Source organism: Aquarana catesbeiana, linkage group LG12 (assembly GCF_042186555.1).
Source record: "Aquarana catesbeiana isolate 2022-GZ linkage group LG12, ASM4218655v1, whole genome shotgun sequence".
Lineage (NCBI taxonomy): Eukaryota > Metazoa > Chordata > Amphibia > Anura > Ranidae > Aquarana > Aquarana catesbeiana.
Window position 1 is genome coordinate 208722831 of NC_133335.1, and position 17526 is coordinate 208740356.

General features: G+C 42.8%; 1 protein-coding gene across 7 annotated transcripts in view; it reads left to right on the forward strand.

Annotated features, from left to right (window-relative positions):
• Nucleotides 1–17526, forward strand: part of PHF20 (PHD finger protein 20) — a 96220-nt gene that overhangs the window by 41246 nt on the left and 37448 nt on the right. For all 7 annotated transcript variants that reach the window (XM_073606581.1, XM_073606580.1, XM_073606585.1 and 4 more), the window contains 6 exons: nucleotides 4074–4245; nucleotides 6270–6354; nucleotides 7631–7710; nucleotides 10883–11264; nucleotides 13135–13236; nucleotides 14580–14789. In XM_073606581.1, the coding sequence (XP_073462682.1) occupies nucleotides 4074–4245; nucleotides 6270–6354; nucleotides 7631–7710; nucleotides 10883–11264; nucleotides 13135–13236; nucleotides 14580–14789 (1031 nt within the window). The remainder of the gene's footprint in view (nucleotides 1–4073; nucleotides 4246–6269; nucleotides 6355–7630; nucleotides 7711–10882; nucleotides 11265–13134; nucleotides 13237–14579; nucleotides 14790–17526) is intronic.

Below are 17526 nucleotides of genomic sequence, written 5' to 3' on the forward strand. Positions count from 1 at the left end.
TAATAATAATGTTATTATTATTGTTATTAAAAACTATATATATTAGGGCTGTGGAAATTAAAGATTAATTCCTCGATTTAATCGTTTAATTTTTTTTTTTGATCGATCAAAATTCTTTTGATCTGTACTCGCCTCTCCGCTGGCTTATGGGTCTTCAGGGAGTTCTGTCGGAGATCCGGTGACGCCTCCGACATCCGACGGTTATCAAATTTGCCTACACTTAGCTCACTGAATGATCCCAGTTAACCATATCCCTATTTACCATCACTGTCCAGGCTGTCCGGTGACGTCACAGACATCAACGTCACCGGACTCCTCCCCCCTTCCCCAAATGCCTCCGTCTGCTAACGAAGAGAAGGGGGAAGGAGACTATGGCCGTGACGTCACCGGACAGCCTGGACAGTGATGGTAAATAGGGATATGGTTAACTGGGATCATTCAGTGAGCTAAGTGTAGGCAAATTTGATAACCAAATTTGACAGACAATATACTAGATAAGTTTTATAATTAAAGTTAAACTAACTTTCTACGTTTTTTCTTAAAGTTTAATAAAAAAAAATGACTTACGTCAGTGATACAGTTTGAATTTAAAACGTATTTTGTGTGAACTGTGAAGTTAAATCATGGATTGTGAAAACTAACGTGTCGGGTGATTGTATATAGTGTATGCCACATTTATCACTGACTAATGCAGAGTTGCAATGCAAGGAGATCAGCTAAAAGTAATGGGATCTGTATGTGCGTTTTATAATCGAAATTGGTTCATTAAAAAAAAAATTGATCGAAGGGTATTCCTACCTTCTTGGGTCCCAGAGCGGCACATCTGAGGGAGGTGGTATGTGGCTTCTTTCCCTGCTTCTCAGTGCATGGGGAATGCCAGCACCGCGGTGTACGTCTGAGCTCCTGTCCGCGAGCCGCATGGCGGCAGTCGGCTTGTTTTCCCTGCTAAACAGCCTGGCTGGAGTGTGCAGTGCAAGAGGGGAAGCTGTGCACGTGGAGGGGCTGAGCTTATGCGTTCCAAGCTGGCCCACAGGAACTACCCGGTGGGGTCACTTCCGGGGTGTGTGACGTCATCAGCGGGTGCCGGAGATGCTAGTTCCTGTCTCTAAAACAGCGCGAGCTGGGAGGCTGGTATTTGAAATAGTGAAACCCAGCAGAGGCTGAGGACCATTACAGGGTCGGGGATGGACTCCTTTGCGATACCCGCACAGGCAGCAGAAGCAGGTCCTAACGCCAGCACCTCGCAGGTAAGCCTGAAGTGTATTTTACTTGCACATTCTGTGAGTGTTCTCCCCCTTGTAACCAGTAGGGATTAGATGAAGGGGGCACATTTTCCTTTTCTCCTGCACGGGGTGTTATGGAGTGTGTGTGGCGTAAAATTCATTGGGGTCATTTGTTCTCTTGCAGACCGTGGCTCAGGACAAGACCCAAGCGCAGCCACCAAAAAGGAAATGTGCGGTTTATGGAAACAAATTGAGCTCCTCATGGAGCAAAAGCAGTTTGCTGCACCTGTATAGACATCCTATTAAAGGATGACTCGGTAGTCTCATGTCCGAAAATGCTGACTTCTGTTAGAGATGAGCTTACATCTACGTTTTAGCTAGTTTAAAACTCTAAGATTCAAGTCCCCTCAGAGGGTCCATCTCCAGTTAGGACTTCAGCCGGTCCTAGTGCTCCACAGCCCAGTGCGGGGAGTGAAGACTCTGAGGCTGAAGCCGGATCTGCCCAGTCTTCTCCAGAAGAATCGGGGTCAGATACTGGGCCCAGGCATAAAGAATCCGCAAGGGGCTCGAGCTATAAGTTATCATTGAAAGATGTAGGTGACCTATTAAAGGCCATCTATACGACACTTGATATAAAAGAGAAGGTACAATTGTCTAAACATGACCTTATGTACAAAGGTTTGCATAAGAAAAAGGCTAGAGTTTTTCCAGTGCATGGTTCCCTTCTTGATACTATCAAGCTGGAGTGGGAAAATCCAGAGAGAAAACCTTTCTTTTCGGTAACCTAAAAAGGTTTCCATTTTAAAGAGGACACAGCGCAGCCATGGAACAAAAATCCTAAGTTAGACGCACCTCTTTCAAAAGTTTAAAAAACTCGGACCAAGCTTTTGATATGGGTACGCTTGGGGATCCGATGGATAAAAGAGGAGATATCCTTCTTCACAGAGCCTGGGACTCAGCTTTTGGGAATCTTAAACCGGCTCTGGCCTCCACTTGTGTAGCCAGAAATTTAGAAGTATGGTTGACACAAATACAACTTGACACACTTGCTGGCGGTTACCTCTAAAGAACAGATTCTGAAATCTTTCCCTCTCCTCTTTCGTGCAGTTGGGTTTTGGCTGATTCTTCCACAGTCAGTAAGTGACAGCTAGGACCTCGGCCTTAGTGAATTTGGCCAGAAGAAGCCTATGGCTTAAAACCTGGTCAGGCGACGCTGCTTCACAGTTACCCCTATGTGGTCTTCCCTTAACAGGCAATCATCTTTTTGGTCCAGGTCTGCAAGAGGCGCTGGAACACACGGCCAATAGAAAAAAGGCCTTTCCAGAGAACAAGAAAAAGCAGACAGAGTTTTTTCGTGGCCAAAGTAGGCAGCAAAGTTCTAGAGAAAGGGACAATAGGCCCAAAAAACATTGTACAGGGCACAAGGGCAGAGGTAGAGGGGGGCGCTTTGTTAACCCTCCAACAACCCGCCAAGACAGTGACTCGTGTCTCCCAGTGGGAGGAAGATTGAGGGCTTTTCTCCCACAGTGGGCAGCAGTCACCTCAAGTCCATTTGTCCTTGACCTAGTGACCAATGGGTACAGGTTGGAATTTTTTGCCAGCCACTAGAGCGATTATTTATCACCTTCCCTCCCCAAGACCAGGTAAAAGTGAGGGCCCTGGGTCTCCAAATTGGGAACTTGATAGATCAAAAGGTCCTGATCCCGTTCCCCGGTCAGATCAGGGCAAGAGATTTTATCCCCATATATTGTCGTCAGGAAACCGTCGGGAAAATATTGGCTTATCCTGAACCCCGGTGAGGCCGTATATACGTGTACACGTGGCAGGAAGGGGTTAAAGTGAGACATTACAAACCTTTTGGGGGGGAATTAAGTTCCCAACAAAGTCACTTTTTATCGTTCTGAGCCACCTCCAAATTCCTTTTATGATTTTTGCTGCCGAGATCCAACTTCCAGTTTGAAAGTGGCTATGTATGTAGGTAGCCACCCTCTCTGGCTCATGGCTGAGGACGCTGTCCATTGGCGCTTCTTTTGACAGCTGTCAGAGCAAGATTCCTGTATTCCAGCTATTAGATCGGAGTTTGCTGCTACTTCAGCTTAGCCTAATTTATCTGTGTCCTGGTGCCCTCTGCTTCTCACGCTGATCTACCAGATTTTAACTGTGTGTGCTATAAATTTTTGTTAATCAGTTGCTTTTAGTCAAACTTGGATCCTGACTTACTGTTTTCATAGCCAGTCTGCGGGTGGGGAACTTTGCTGTTAGGTTCCCCTTAAGATAGGGGGGGGGACCCCCACACAGTTTTTTTTTTTTTTTTATTGTTTTTACATTCAGCTGGGCAACCCTGCTTCTAAGGCATCAGTTTTTAGGACGCCGGTGGGTGCCCGGCTCCTAACAATCAATGCAAAAAATGGACCATTTGCCTGTTTTTGCTCCGCTTATGTGTTTTTTTTTGTGCTTTTTTTTTTTTTTTTTTTTTCCCCGTAAAAAAAAAAAAAAAGGGGGGGGGGGGCTTTCTTAAATTTTCAAAAAAAGATATCCAATTGCCACCAATGAAAGCTCAGTTTGTCCTGAGGGGAAAAAAGTATTATTCACCTGAATACACTAAATGGTTGTGGTGATAGTTGGGATAGTTGTATAAAGTTTTACTAGCGCACGTCAAAGTTGCAAAACTATGTTCAGGCATTAGGATTGGTTTTACCCTCATCATGAAGGGGTAAAGCAAGAATAAAAGGTTTGGCTTAGTTATGCTATGTGAATGGGAACATGTAACAAATATAAAGTGGTGTTTTTGCTGCAAAAGTAAAAATCTACATTAATCCCTTCCTAATAGCCTAACTGTTACCCTTGTAGGTATGCCGCCCATATTGAAGAAATTGACTATGAAGAAGGTAAAGTTCTGATCCATTTTAAACGATGGAATCACAGATACGATGAATGGTTTTGCTGGGACAGCCCATACCTCCGTCCCCTAGAGAAGATACAGCTAAGAAGGGAAGGCCTAATAGAAGAGGACCCCCCTGTGGTAATTCATTTATTTACTTTAAATTGGGTATCACTAAATGGAGGATTGCGGCAATGCTCTGTCCGGCACCTCCGCAGTCGCGCCAGTTAAGATCCATTTTTTTTATTTTTTTTTTTTGTTTTGAGCTGCCGCTGGCTCTATTGTCTTTACAGTGCGAAGAGCAGCACAGCGATGCACGGAGGGCGGGGGCTGGCCCAGTTAACTGGTTGCTAGAACCGCCCTGTATTCTAACAACCAATCAGTTAACTGGGGCAGGTCCCGCCCTCCGTCCATCCCTTTGCTGCACTTCTGATGTTAGCTACTGTGCCTCCTACTGTGCTGTGCCTCCGATGTCAGCTACTGTGCCCTCTGTAAGGTAAGAGGGCACTGTTACTGTTCTGAAGGACGGAGGGGGAAAGGGAGGGCTGGGGATTGCGGTGTGAAAGGGTGGGGGGTGTTATAAAGGGGCTTAGGACAGGAATGTGAAGGGGGGGTGCTATAAAGGAGGTGAGGACAGGAATGTGAAGTGGGGTGCTGTAAAAGAGGTTGGACAGTTGTGTGAAAGGGGGTGCTATAAAGGGAGTGAGAACAGGAATGTGAAGGAGGGCTGGGGATTGCGGTGTGAAAGGGGGGAGGGTGTTATAAAGGGGCTGAGGACAGTTATGTGAATGGGGGTGCTATAAAGGAGGTGAGGACAGGAATGTGAAGGGGGGCAGGGGATTGTGGTGTGAAGGGGGCAACTAATAAATGGGCTGAGGACAGGAATGTGAAAGGGGGGGGGGTGCTATCAAGGGGGTGAGGACAGGAATGCGAAGAGGGGCTGGGAACTGCAATTTGAAGTAGGGGGTGATATAATGGGGAACCGCAGACAAAAATGTGAAGGGGGGGGGGGGGGGCGAGGATTGTAATGTGAAGGGGGGGTTGATGTGCAGGGGGACTGAGAACACTGATGTCATGAATAGGATTGTGATGTGAAGGATCTGAGGCTAGCTTCACATTATTGCGTACTTGCATGTAGAAGGCTCCTTTATTGCAGTTGGCTGCCTTATAAGCAGAAGCGCAGAAAAATAAGTCCCTGCCTTGACTTTTTTTTTTTTTTTTTATAATTGCGCAGTACCAAGCCGCATGGTACTGTGGCACTCGCAAAAAAGGCGCCACATTTGCCATTGTGCAGAGCTGCCATTGAGCGTCAAACATGATTCGGCCCTCGGCTGGAAGAAAATTTTACTGACTGGACCTTCATGAATTTTAATTCAATCCCCCTGCTTTAAAGAGTAACTCCACTTTTGAGAAAAAAAAAAAAACATTCCCCTCTGGGTGATGTGTACATTGCAAGGATTATAACATTTGTTGCAGATTCCTACCTTTTTATTATTCAGAAGAAATCCATGTTTGTCTGTGCCTCTGTACTGCGTGGGTCTAATGGGAGTGGTTTAATAATTAACTGTCAGGTGTGCAGCTGCAGGGCACTAATGAGGAAATCTGCTGGGTCTGCATCCCTTTAGACGTGCCCCTATTGAAAGTATCTCTCCAAAAATGACATTTTTGTTGCAGGGGATGCCTGAAATCTGACTTGTTTCTTAGGCAGACTTCTGGGATAATTGGTAAGCCAATCACACAAACAGGAAATTAAGTTTCTGGGGAGTGGTCAGTACACACTCTGTGTACAGAACAACTCCAGGTAGCCATATTGCAATGCATTCTCAAAAAATTACAGTGGCTACAGATTGAAAAGGAAAGCTCATTTTTAATAATATTCCATTACAATATGATTAGTGTCGCAATTATATGTGCTATACTTTTTTCTTCATCTATTTTTTTTTTTCTCACGAAAGTGGAGTTACCCTTTAACTGTAAAGTCAGTTCACATTCGGGGGGGGGGGGGGGGGGGGGGAGACTGTAGTTTTTGGAACTCCCATCTTAATCATTGTTGCTTTACTACGTTCTCTAAAACATTAAAATAAGGGTGTGAACGTCGAGTCCCTCCCCAGTTTGTAGGGATCCAATCAGATCCTAAATTTACTATGTCCTATTTTTTTGTTTAGGCATTTCGTGTGAATGAACAAGTCTTGGCCTGTTGGTCTGACTGCCGATTTTACCCAGCAAAAATAACATCTGTAAACAAGGATGGTAAGGGCAATGTTTCTTTATGGCTTCTATATCGCTTTACCACTTGAAAGTCAGGCCTTTTTTTGGTACTTTGTTTACATGTAACAATCAGTATTTTTTTTCTTAGAACCCCCAAACATTTATTTAAAGCAGAGGCCCTAGAGAATAAATTGGTGGGTTTTGCATTTTTTTTTTTTGTTTTTTTTGTTTTTTTTTTTTGTTACACGGTATGTGCCCAGCGGTTTTTGAAACGCCAATTTTTTTTTTTTTAAGAAAAATATACTTTTTTTGAATTATTAGATTGCAAAAAACACAGTACAAAACCACATTTTTTGGTAAAATTTAAGATGTTAAGCCGAGTAAATAAATGCCAAACCTGTCACACGTTAACCACTTGGGAACCAGGCCTATTTCCGACAGTTAAGTTAAGATCCGTGTTTTTTGCTAAAAAAATTTACTTAAAACCCCCAAACAGTATATATGCTTTTGTTTTGTTTTTTTAGCAGCGACCCCTAGAGAATAAAATGAAGATCGTGGCAATAATTGATGTCACACTGTGTTTGCGCGCAGTGGTTTTACAAAGAAAATTAAAAAAAAAAAGTTAGCCCAATTTTTTTTATTTTTTGTATATAGTGAAAGCTATTATGCCAAATTGATACCTAACACGTCATGCTTTAAATTTCGCACGCTCGTGGAATGGCATCAAACTACGGTACTTAAAAAATCTCCATAGGCGATGCTTTATATATTTTTTTTTTTTTTTTTTTTTTTTACAGGTTACCGGTTTAGAGTTGGGGGGGGGGGGGGGGGGGGTCTAATGCTAGAAATATTGCTCTTGCTTGAACGATCGCGGCGATGCCTCACATGTGTGGTTTGAACGGCGTTTACGTGTGTAGGCGCGACTTGCATTCGCTTCTGCGCACGAGCTCGGAGAGCCTGGGCGCTTTAAAAGAAAAAAAATTTTTTTTTTTTTTTTTTTTTTCTTATTTGACTTTTGATTTTCTGACTTGTACACTGTACCTTTTAAAAAAAAAAAAAAAAAGAAAAAAAACATCCCTTGTAATAGAAATAAGCATGACAGGTCCTCTTTTTTTATTGCTTGATCTGAGGTCAAAAAACCCAGATCTCACATTTTACGCTTAATGGCAAAAAAAAGTAATTTAACTTTTTCTAATAAAAAAAAATTGTATTTTTAATAAAACCTGATCCATTCCAACTCCTTATGTCCTCTATTCTGACATGTCTCTTTAAACCAAATGTGATCACCCAACTGAACTTTTATTCTTCTTGGTTTTAGGCACTTACACTGTTAAATTTTTTGATGGTGTTGTTCAAACAGTCAAAAATATTCACGTAAAGGCCTTTTCCAAGGATCAGGTAAGTTAACTGTTGTAGTGTGTGCGTTTTTTTTTTTTTTTTTTTTTTTTTTTTTTTTTTTCCCCCCCCCCCCTCTCCTTGGGAATGTACCCAAATGATACATGTCTGAGCATGCTGTTATTGCCAGTGGCTGTAGCCGCTAGCAATAATCGCTTTTTTCTTGGTAGGGATGGTTCCCCACATATTCTCCCCCCGTGGAAAACACAATAGCTCTGGTGGAATTGAGCCCTTTTTTTTTTTTTTTTTTTTTTTCCTTTCCTGCAAACCATATAAGAAAATTGCACTCTATGGCTTCCCTTTAATTACAGTGACTGTAAGAGTTACTGTCTACTGTTCTAAAGTGTGTGTTTTGTTTTTTTTTGTTTTTTTTTTTTTTCCCTTAATTTTTGGTAATTTTCAAGTAGGAAACAGTACATAGGTTTCTTAGTATGAGGTGAAAGATAAAGGGCACACTGGCCTAGTGCATTATCTTACAGATGCTTTATTGCAAGTCAATAAAAAATATATTTAATCACAAACCCATGTAGGTTCACAGCACATCAAGCCACTAGCTTTTGTGGCACAGTGGTTAGTTCGACCCAGTGTGTTCCAACACCAAAGAGCTGCCTTCTAGGATATAATTTGCTTATGCGTTTCAAGGGCGATTCCCCCTTCTTCAGAGCCAAATAGGTAGGATTCCTCCATTACTCTACTGACCAAGACATGAGGACAGACTCCTGACCAGGAGTTTGTGGTCTACTGACCACAGACTCCTCCCTGCCACTGAAAAGTGGCAGAGAAGAGGGTCTGGGGAGAAAGGTTGGGAAGAATATAGAAACAATAGGGAGGGATTAGGTGGAAAAAAAAAAAGGGTTTGGCCTGGGAGGATTCTTGGCTATTGTTTGTAGGGATAGCTGTCAGTCCTAATTCAAGAAGATCAAAGTCAGCAGGTAAATAGTAACCCATGGTTCCCAGACCTGGTGGAACTTAGGAATGGAGTCTTGCAGGTTAGCTGTTAATGTCTTAAGTAATTGTATTTTAGATTCAACCTCTTACATGTATTGAGTCTCTAAGACCCATATTTTAGCAATTACTGTTTCTAAGCTGTTAGAACATGAGTGTAAAGTGGTACTTTGAAATACCAGGGGGTTTCAGATTTTTAGAAGAGTTTCACAAAGATTCATAGTAAGCAATTACTGGAAAAGAATACATGGGATTCTGTACACTTCAGGACCACAGCCTTTAAATGGCAGGACATGTCCACCAGGCATGTAAAAATGGTACCTATGTCTGAGCAGCCACGAAGCCGGGTAGCGGGATTGCTGGGTGTAATATGTGCTAACCAACCACCGAGGACTATTGGAGCAGTACTTTATTTTCTATTGCTAAAATGTTTTGTCAACCTGATTTAGTGGTGCCCCAGATTTGGACTCAGTCCTTGTGATATAGCTCTGTAACAGGATCTGCTCCCATTTTTATAGGGTGTGGGAATATAATTAGATATCAGTGGGCTGGGAATGTGGGTCGTCTTGGTACTAAGATTCAAATGGGGCAAGTGGTGATCTCTTCTGTATTTGGGTAGTGGATAAAACATAATGTTTGGAAGGCATTTTGCGTATGGTGGCAAAGGTGCTGCGATTTTTTAATCCAAGTATTTAATATTTTTTCCCTCACCCATGTCGATTTTTTTTGAAAAAAAAATCCCCAAAACAAGCTTGCTGTGCAGCCTGATGGAGAATACCCCAAGACACCTGAGAAGACAATGTCATCTTCGTGGCTGCAAAAATCTATTGCAAGGTCCTAGAGGTCAGCCACAATACCACTTGACTTGACCCTGGTTCATACCAGAGCGACTGAAGTCGCAGCAACTGAAAGGTTCCTGCACTACAAGGCTAAACTATCCTGGATCATGATCAATGAGCACCTTACAACAGTTCTGAACGATAAAGAAACTTTTTGAGAAATCCTGAGACCCCTGGATTAAATACTGGGCACTTTTACCCCCTGACTGGCCAGGCGAAGTTTCAGCTTTTAGCGCTGTCACATTTTGAATGACTTATGCGCGGTCGTGCAACACTGTACCCATATGCGCAGTCGTGCAACACTGTACCCATATGCGCAGTCGTGCAACACTGTACCCATATGCGCAGTCGTGCAACACTGTACCCATATGCGCAGTCGTGCAACACTGTACCCATATGCGCAGTCGTGCAACACTGTACCCATATGCGCAGTCGTGCAACACTGTACCCATATGCGCAGTCGTGCAACACTGTACCCATATGACATTTTTTAGAATTTTTTTTTTTCACACAAATAGAGGTTTTTATTGGTGGTTAATCACCTCCTGAGTGTTTAGCCAAAAAAAGCCGACAAGTTAGGTGGGAAAAAAAAACTTCTTTTCTTTTTTTAAAGTTTTGCAAAAAAACTTTTTATAAATTTTAGGTCAAAATGTTTAGTGCTACCTTTGGTGAAAATAACCCAAATCAGTGTATATTATTTAGTCTGTAGGAAAGTTAGTTCACAAACTATGGTATGTATTTGAAAATTGATCCATTTTAATGTATGGACGGCCTCCTCATTTCTTGAGGCCCAAAAATAATGACCCTTTTTGGGGTGGGGTTTGTTTTGTGTGTTTTTTTTTTTTTTTTTTTTTTTTTTTTTTACACAATTTTATATACGGTCACCAGTGCAGTACAGCATCATTTTATAACTGGTGTGGCGGTGATTAGGGACACTGGTGACAGTATATAAGAAAAAAAAAAACAAAAGGGATCTATCTCTTCCTGCACCATCCAAAATAACATTTTGCTTCATATACACTTTAAGGCTGGGTTTACACATGCAGTAGCCACGGCTCACAGCATGGGGTCCGGTACGGCCCTGTACACTGATTCAGGTGCGAATCTTGTCCAAATTTTTGCACTCTCTCCTGTCATGTGAATTGGGTGGGGGAAAACACTCATCTAATTTGCATAAGTGTGAACCCAGCCTAAACATCTGATGTGTCAATGATGCATAACTGGAGTAACCTGACTCCCCAGCCCCCCCCCCCCCCTTTTTGTTTTCTCCCCTTTTGAGATTACAAAAAAAAACGGTGTCTTCTGTCTTCTTACAGTATAGTATGGTAGCTTAGTACTTTGTGTGTTTTTTGAGTTTTTGGAGCACTCTTTGACCAGCATTGTCCTTTCAGGCGAATGAGTCTCGTTCAAAGCCAAAGGAGAAAACCGTAGAAAGCCCTTCGCCTTCTGATAAGCACAGGGGAAAATTTAGAGAACAGAAAAAATCTTCAGAAAATGCCACCGTAGAGAAAGAGAAACCTCAAAGCACAGATAAGAAGCCATCCCAGCCAGAAAAAGAAAAGAAGCCGATTGCCACTGAAAAAGGCAAGCTCCCTGAGAAAAACTTTGTGAAAAATGAGAAGGAGGACAAAGAAAACATATCGGAGAATGAGAGGGAATCCTCTGCAGAATCCCGTGCGGAGGAAAAGGGCGGACAGAATGACAACCTTAAAGCATCACATGAAAACGGAGAGCGGAGGAGGAAACGGGAACGTTCATCTTCTCTGCCATCTGGTAGGCGACAGCCAAAGCTGATTGCTTTCTTGTACTCCATGTGAATGACCAATATTGCTCCCAATGGGTGTACTGGAGATTTACTAACCAGTTCTAAATGATTGTAAATGGAATATAGATTAGGAAGTGATTTGGAAGCATCTGTTTGTAGTGGCCAATGCAATCTTTTGATTGATGCTTATTGGATAAGTTAATATTTTGAGGATGGAACATATTCCTACTGCTGTAGCTGCTGCTTGATTTCCCCCTCCCAGTGATCGTTCCCCGTACTAGCTGTCACTTTTTGAAATCAGCATGGCCGTGTTGTGCTCCATTTACACAGCTGTGTGTGTGTGTGTGTGTGTGATATGGAACTACAAGCCCCGTCGTCCTTTTGTGGATGTCAGCTTGTAGTTCACAATGACCTACCATGGCGCTCTGGTGTGCCATGGTAGTTCATTGATAGTTCCTGTCGGCGTTATCTGCTTGCCTGTATAGGATGCACGAGCACACAGATACACAAAGATCTACAGGAGACCTGCATGGCACCAGCGATCTGCTATGCTTTACAAGCAGGGGTGCCCAACCTTTTTTTGAAAAGAGAGGGTCACTTAAGTAACTTGGTAACCGGTTGGTGGCCACAATGAGTGGAGCGGGTGGATGACAGGTCCATGTCCACTCTGCATATGCAGAGCAGACATGGACACAGCCCATTCTACTCTATGGGGCATCTGATCCACCCAGATGGAAGGGGATGGATCCTTCCCTTTTTTTTTTTTTTTTTTTTTTTTTTTTTGAGGATCGCATTGGAGGTAGGATGGTGTAAGCAGATAAGTCCATAGAGGTGAATGGAGTTCGATTGGGTTGGACTGATTGTGTGAAAGGTTGCTTTTACACTTGTGTGATGCAGTTTACCTACACTGCTGGTGCTCCTGTGGCTTTCCTGCGGGTCCACTGCACTTTGCCACAGACTTCTATTCTATCCTGCATGTGTGGTGCACTTTCTGAGGGCGCACCAAGCCCACAGGCAATAGAAGTCTATGGCTCAGTGCAGGTGCACCTGCGGATCGATTTTAAAAGCAGCCCAGTAACCACTGCAGAACAGTTATGCCCATATATACTGTGATTTTAGTAATAAACTTGCCTTTAATAAATCTTCCATTCAGGTATCGCTGGCTGTTGCTGTCCCAGGCAGAGTGCATTTGGTATTACTCCGCCTGTGACCGGAGCTTTACAGGAAGCATCGCTTATGTGGCTCTGCAACCGCTTGCTTCCTCTACCTCCAGCTTCATTCACAACACTGATTCTCAGGGATAGAGGGTTAGCAACCCGTGATCTGGGCTTGCCGACCTAACATCCCAGAGCAGGAGGTAGCGGGCCACATCAGAGGGCTCCGCGGGCCACCTTTGGCCCCTGGGCCACTGGTTAGGCACCCCTGCCTTACACTCTCCAAAAAAATAAATGCAAATTTTTTTTTACCTGCAAAAAAAGTGTTTATTTTTTTAAAAGTGAACTTCTTTTAAGATAGGTGCACTAGCTGTATATTTTGGCCCTGTTTTTTGTTTAAGCCGGCCCTCCAGGCAAACTGCTAAACGCACAAATGAAATGTATGTATGTGGCTTTTGTTTTATCTGTCAAAGAATTTGTATTTCTGTTCACCCATTCCTGAGATTTGTACAACAAGCAGCTGTATAAATAATCACATGATCGGGAATCCTACATATCTGTTATGTAACCTCTGGATCCAGAAAATACTAGTGGAAGCCGAGTTCTAATTCTGAGCATGCACATGGGAGAACATGGCAACTTATTTGAGATATGTTCATTTATTGTAGAGTGGTTGGTAAGGGCTTTACTCCTAAAATTTTTTTTTTTTTTTTTATCATGACAGATTCTTCTTCACAGACCCTTCAACCAGTAACATTGGAACTGAGGAGGAGAAAAATCTCTGTTGGCTCTGAAATTCGTCCCAAGCGCCCACGCCTGGAGAAAAGTAAAACTACATTTTGTAATTTTAGCATTTTAAAACCATACATGTTCACTTACTTTTTAGTCGCCGGTTTATGAAAAATTGGTGTGCATATTTTTAGGATTTTCTTATTGCAATATATAAGCAAATGTGGTCTTAATGGTGCCATAGTTGAGAATACTGTTATTGGTTAAATTCCATAAAGCGCTGCTGCTAAACTTCTTTAGATCCAGGGAAAACCATTTCTATGGATTTGTGCCAAAATTGCATGTTTTTTTTTTTTTTTTTAGTTTTTTTTTTTCTCAAGACCCTTTATTTTGGGTATGCAATAGACCCCAAATCCTACAACACTGTGCAGAATACAGTGACAAATTGAAAAGCACCACAGGCATTGCGGAAGGTGATCGGGCCATGCCTATTTTCAGTTTTCTAAACCAAAGTTGCATAGGACTTTTTGGGGCTCTTGAGGGTATCAAAGTCCCAATGTTTAGTTTTTGCAGGCCTCAAAATTACACTTTTTTTTTTTTTTTTTTTGTGGGCTGAAACCCTGTTCTGAGCATAACATCTCTAAAGTCCCTTTCACACTGGGGTGGGAGGTGCGTCGGCAGTAAAGCGCCACTATTTTTAGCGGCGCTATACTGTCGGTATTCGGCCGCTAGTGGGGCACTTTTACCCCCCGCTAGCGACCGAGTAAGGGTTAAAAACCACCGCAAATCGCAGAGGCGCTTTGCCGGCGGTATAGCTGCGGTGCCCCATTGATTTCAATGGGCAGGAGCGGTCTACACAGCACTCCAAAGATGCTGCTAGCAGGACTTTTTTTTTTTTTTTCTCCCGTCCTGCTAGTGCACCGCTTTAGTGTGAAAGCCCTCGGGGCTTTCACATTGGAGACAAAGCAGCGGCACTTTCAGGGCGCTTTGCAGGCGCTATTTTAGCGCTGTAGCGCCCCAGTGTGAAAGGGGTCTAACACTGCACTCGTTGCTAAAATGCCTTTTCTGGGACAACAGAAAGCAATTCATTAGCTCTTTAGGAATTTTGCCATTTGATGTGGATGTTTCTTGGCTTTGACTTTTCTTTCTTTGCTCAGTAAGTTTGAAATGTATAAGGGCCAAGTACACACCATAGGTGATTTTCAACCAGTGACAATGGGCACCTGGAGAAGATTCCCGCCCGCAGTCACTGGGGAGGAGGGGGAGAGGCTGCAGCTGCTGTAACATGTTACATGTTCCACCCTAATTACGGATGTAACATGTCCCAAAAGGTGACCTTATCCTTTAAATCTAAGATGGTGGACAGTTGGCAAAATTATAATTTGTAATTCAGTGATTTAGTAATTCAGTGTGCTTATTCAATTTGGCTGTCATTTGCAGAAAAAAATGTTACTGTAGATGCACCTTCAAAAAAGGATAATGGGTCTGACGAGGATACACAACCTCCCGAAGAAGAAGAAGCAGAGGAGGAAAAGGATAGCAAGCCCTCTTCAAACGAGAGTCCAGAGGACCATAATGCTATGGAGGTTTCCACGTCTGTTGTTGAGACAGAATCTTCTCAGGAGTGTACTTCACCAGAGGAACAAGAAGGTAAACAGTTTGTTCATCTAACAAAGAAGACTTAATCGTTATTTTTAGTATTTAAAGTGATGCTAAACAGAGTAGTGTTAATTGCCATAATTCATTCACATCATATAAACTCTCCGGCCACTTAGGTACACCTCGCTAGTACCTGGTTGGACCCTCTCTTGCCTTCAGAACTGCCTTACTACTTCATGGCATAGATTCAACAAGGTGTTGGAAACATTCCTCAGAGTTTTTGGTCCATATTGACATAACATCATGCAGTTGCTGCAGATTTGTTGGCTGCAAATCCATGATGCAAATCTCCTGTTTTACCACATCCCAAAGGTGCTCTATTGGATTGAGATCTGGTGACACTGGAGTACAGAGACCTCATTGTCATGTTTGGGAGAAATGGAAATTTGATCCTCTTAGGGGACTTTAAAGGGGACACCTACTCATAAGTAATAGAGTATAATAAAGAGTGTAATAGATGTAGGTATGATTGCAAAAGTATGGGTGTTTATTGGGGTAAGGATACGGGTAAATAGGGGGTACAATAGATGAGGCATAAGGTACAGGATACAAGTTATAAACATGGAAACATGGCAATACAACATGCAAAAAGATCCACAATCACGGGACTCCAGGTGTGTATGGAGCACACACCCAGAGAGTACCCAACGCGTTTCGAGATAAACTCTTCCTCAGGGGTGTTACTGCATCCCCCCAACCAACCATACCCCCCCTTTCTTTTGAGTGCTTCATTGGATACAATGCAGTAACACATGCCCTCCAAGCAACATAATATGACATACCTCTGTGCTTGCTGATCCCTATCAGACACCCCTGAGGAAGAGTTTATCTCGAAACGCATCGGGTACTCTGGGTGTGTGCTCCATACACACCTGGAGTCCCATGATTGTGGATCTTTTTGCATGTTGTATTGCCATGTTTCCATGTTTATAACTTGTATCCTGTACCTTATGCCTCATCTATTGTACCCCCTATTTACCCGTATCCTTACCCCAATAAACACCCATACTTTTGCAGTCATACCTACATCTATTACACTCTTTATTATACTCTATTACTTATGAGTAGGTGTCCCCTAAGAGGATCAAATTTCCATTTCTCCTTGAAAATTTGGGATGTGGGTCCACCCTACTCCAATAGACCAACATCGCACCGCCACCCCATATTTGACATTGTCATGTTTGAGATGATTTGAGCTTTGTAACATGGAGTATTATCCTGCTGGAAGTACCAATCAGAAGATGGGTCCACTGTAGTCATAAAGGGGTGGACATGGTCTGCAACGTTACTCAGGTAGGCTGTGGCATATAAGCGGTGCTCAATTGGTACTAAGGGGCCCGCCAAGAAAATATTCCGCCCACCACCAGCCTGAACCGTTGATACAAGGCAGGATGGATCCATGCTTTCATGTTGTTTACGCCAAATTCTGACCCTACCATCTGAATGTCCCAGCTGAAATTGAGACTCATCAGACCAGGCAACCTTTTTACAATCTTCTACTGTCCAATTTTGGTGATCCTATGCGACTTGTAGCCTGTTTCCTGTTCTTAGCTGACAGGAGTGGCACCCGGTGTGGTCTTCTGCTGCTGTAGCCCATCTGCTTCAAAGTTCAATGTGTTGTGCATTCAGAGATAGTATTCTGCATACCTTGGTTGTAACGAGTGGTTATTGGAGTTACTGTTGCCTTTCTATCATCTCAAACCGTCTGCCCATTCGCCTCTGACATCAACAAGGCATTTTCTTGTTCAAAAATTTTTATGGAAGGATTAACAAGTTTTCTTCACCACATCTAGATGCCTAAATGCATTGAGTTGTAGCCATGTGATTGGTTGATTAGCAATTTGTGTTACCAAGCAATTGCCACTGTATTTTGGTTTTTGTTTTAATTCTCTTAAGTACCTTATTCCTGCAGCGTTATTGTGTGGTCACATGATCTTTCCCTGTTCTTTGGCATCTGCAGGGAAAGATCCTTAGGAGGGGCTTCTATTACTCTCTACAGGGTGAGTCTGTGTTTGGCCAGCCCTGATTGGTGCTGTGCCGGTCACATGACTAAAAAAACAAAAGTTTTAGAAGAGCAATTCAAATTGAAATTATAAATATCAAGTAACTGTTTTATAGCTCCCAATTTTTATTGAACATCAAATGTGTGGGTTTTTTTTTTTTTTTAGTTTTTTTTTTTTTTTTTTTTTCATTTTTGTGCATTATGGTATAGGCGGAGTCAAAGATAACTGACACTAGCTCTCATTTTGTTCGACGTGCATCTGCATCCAAGGCCTTTTTTTTTTTTTTTTTTTTTTCTTTAGGTATTACATTTGATATATTTAATCTGATTGTAATTAACCCCTAGGCACCGACCGCATGCAAATATGTGGCTTTTTGGCAGCCGGGCCTTTGCGCCGAGGGGGCGCATATTTGCGTGCTTTTGCGCATATTTGCGTGCTTTAGCGCCGATAGAGCATGCTCCCGGCACAGTGAACTCATGAAAAGCTCCCGATCACTTCTTATGATCAGGAGTTTTCCATTCAGGCGACTGCTGTGACAGCCAATCATGGCGGTCACAAGCCCTGCCCTGCCACCAATGCCAAACCCCTTAAAGTCTGGAGCTGGCGCCAAGGAGTTGAGAGTAAGCTTCTTTTTTTTTTACGTTTTCTTGGTGAATGTAATTGGCATACTATATCCCACCCCCATAGTGTTTTAGCAATAGGGCAACATGGAGGTGGGGGGGTTG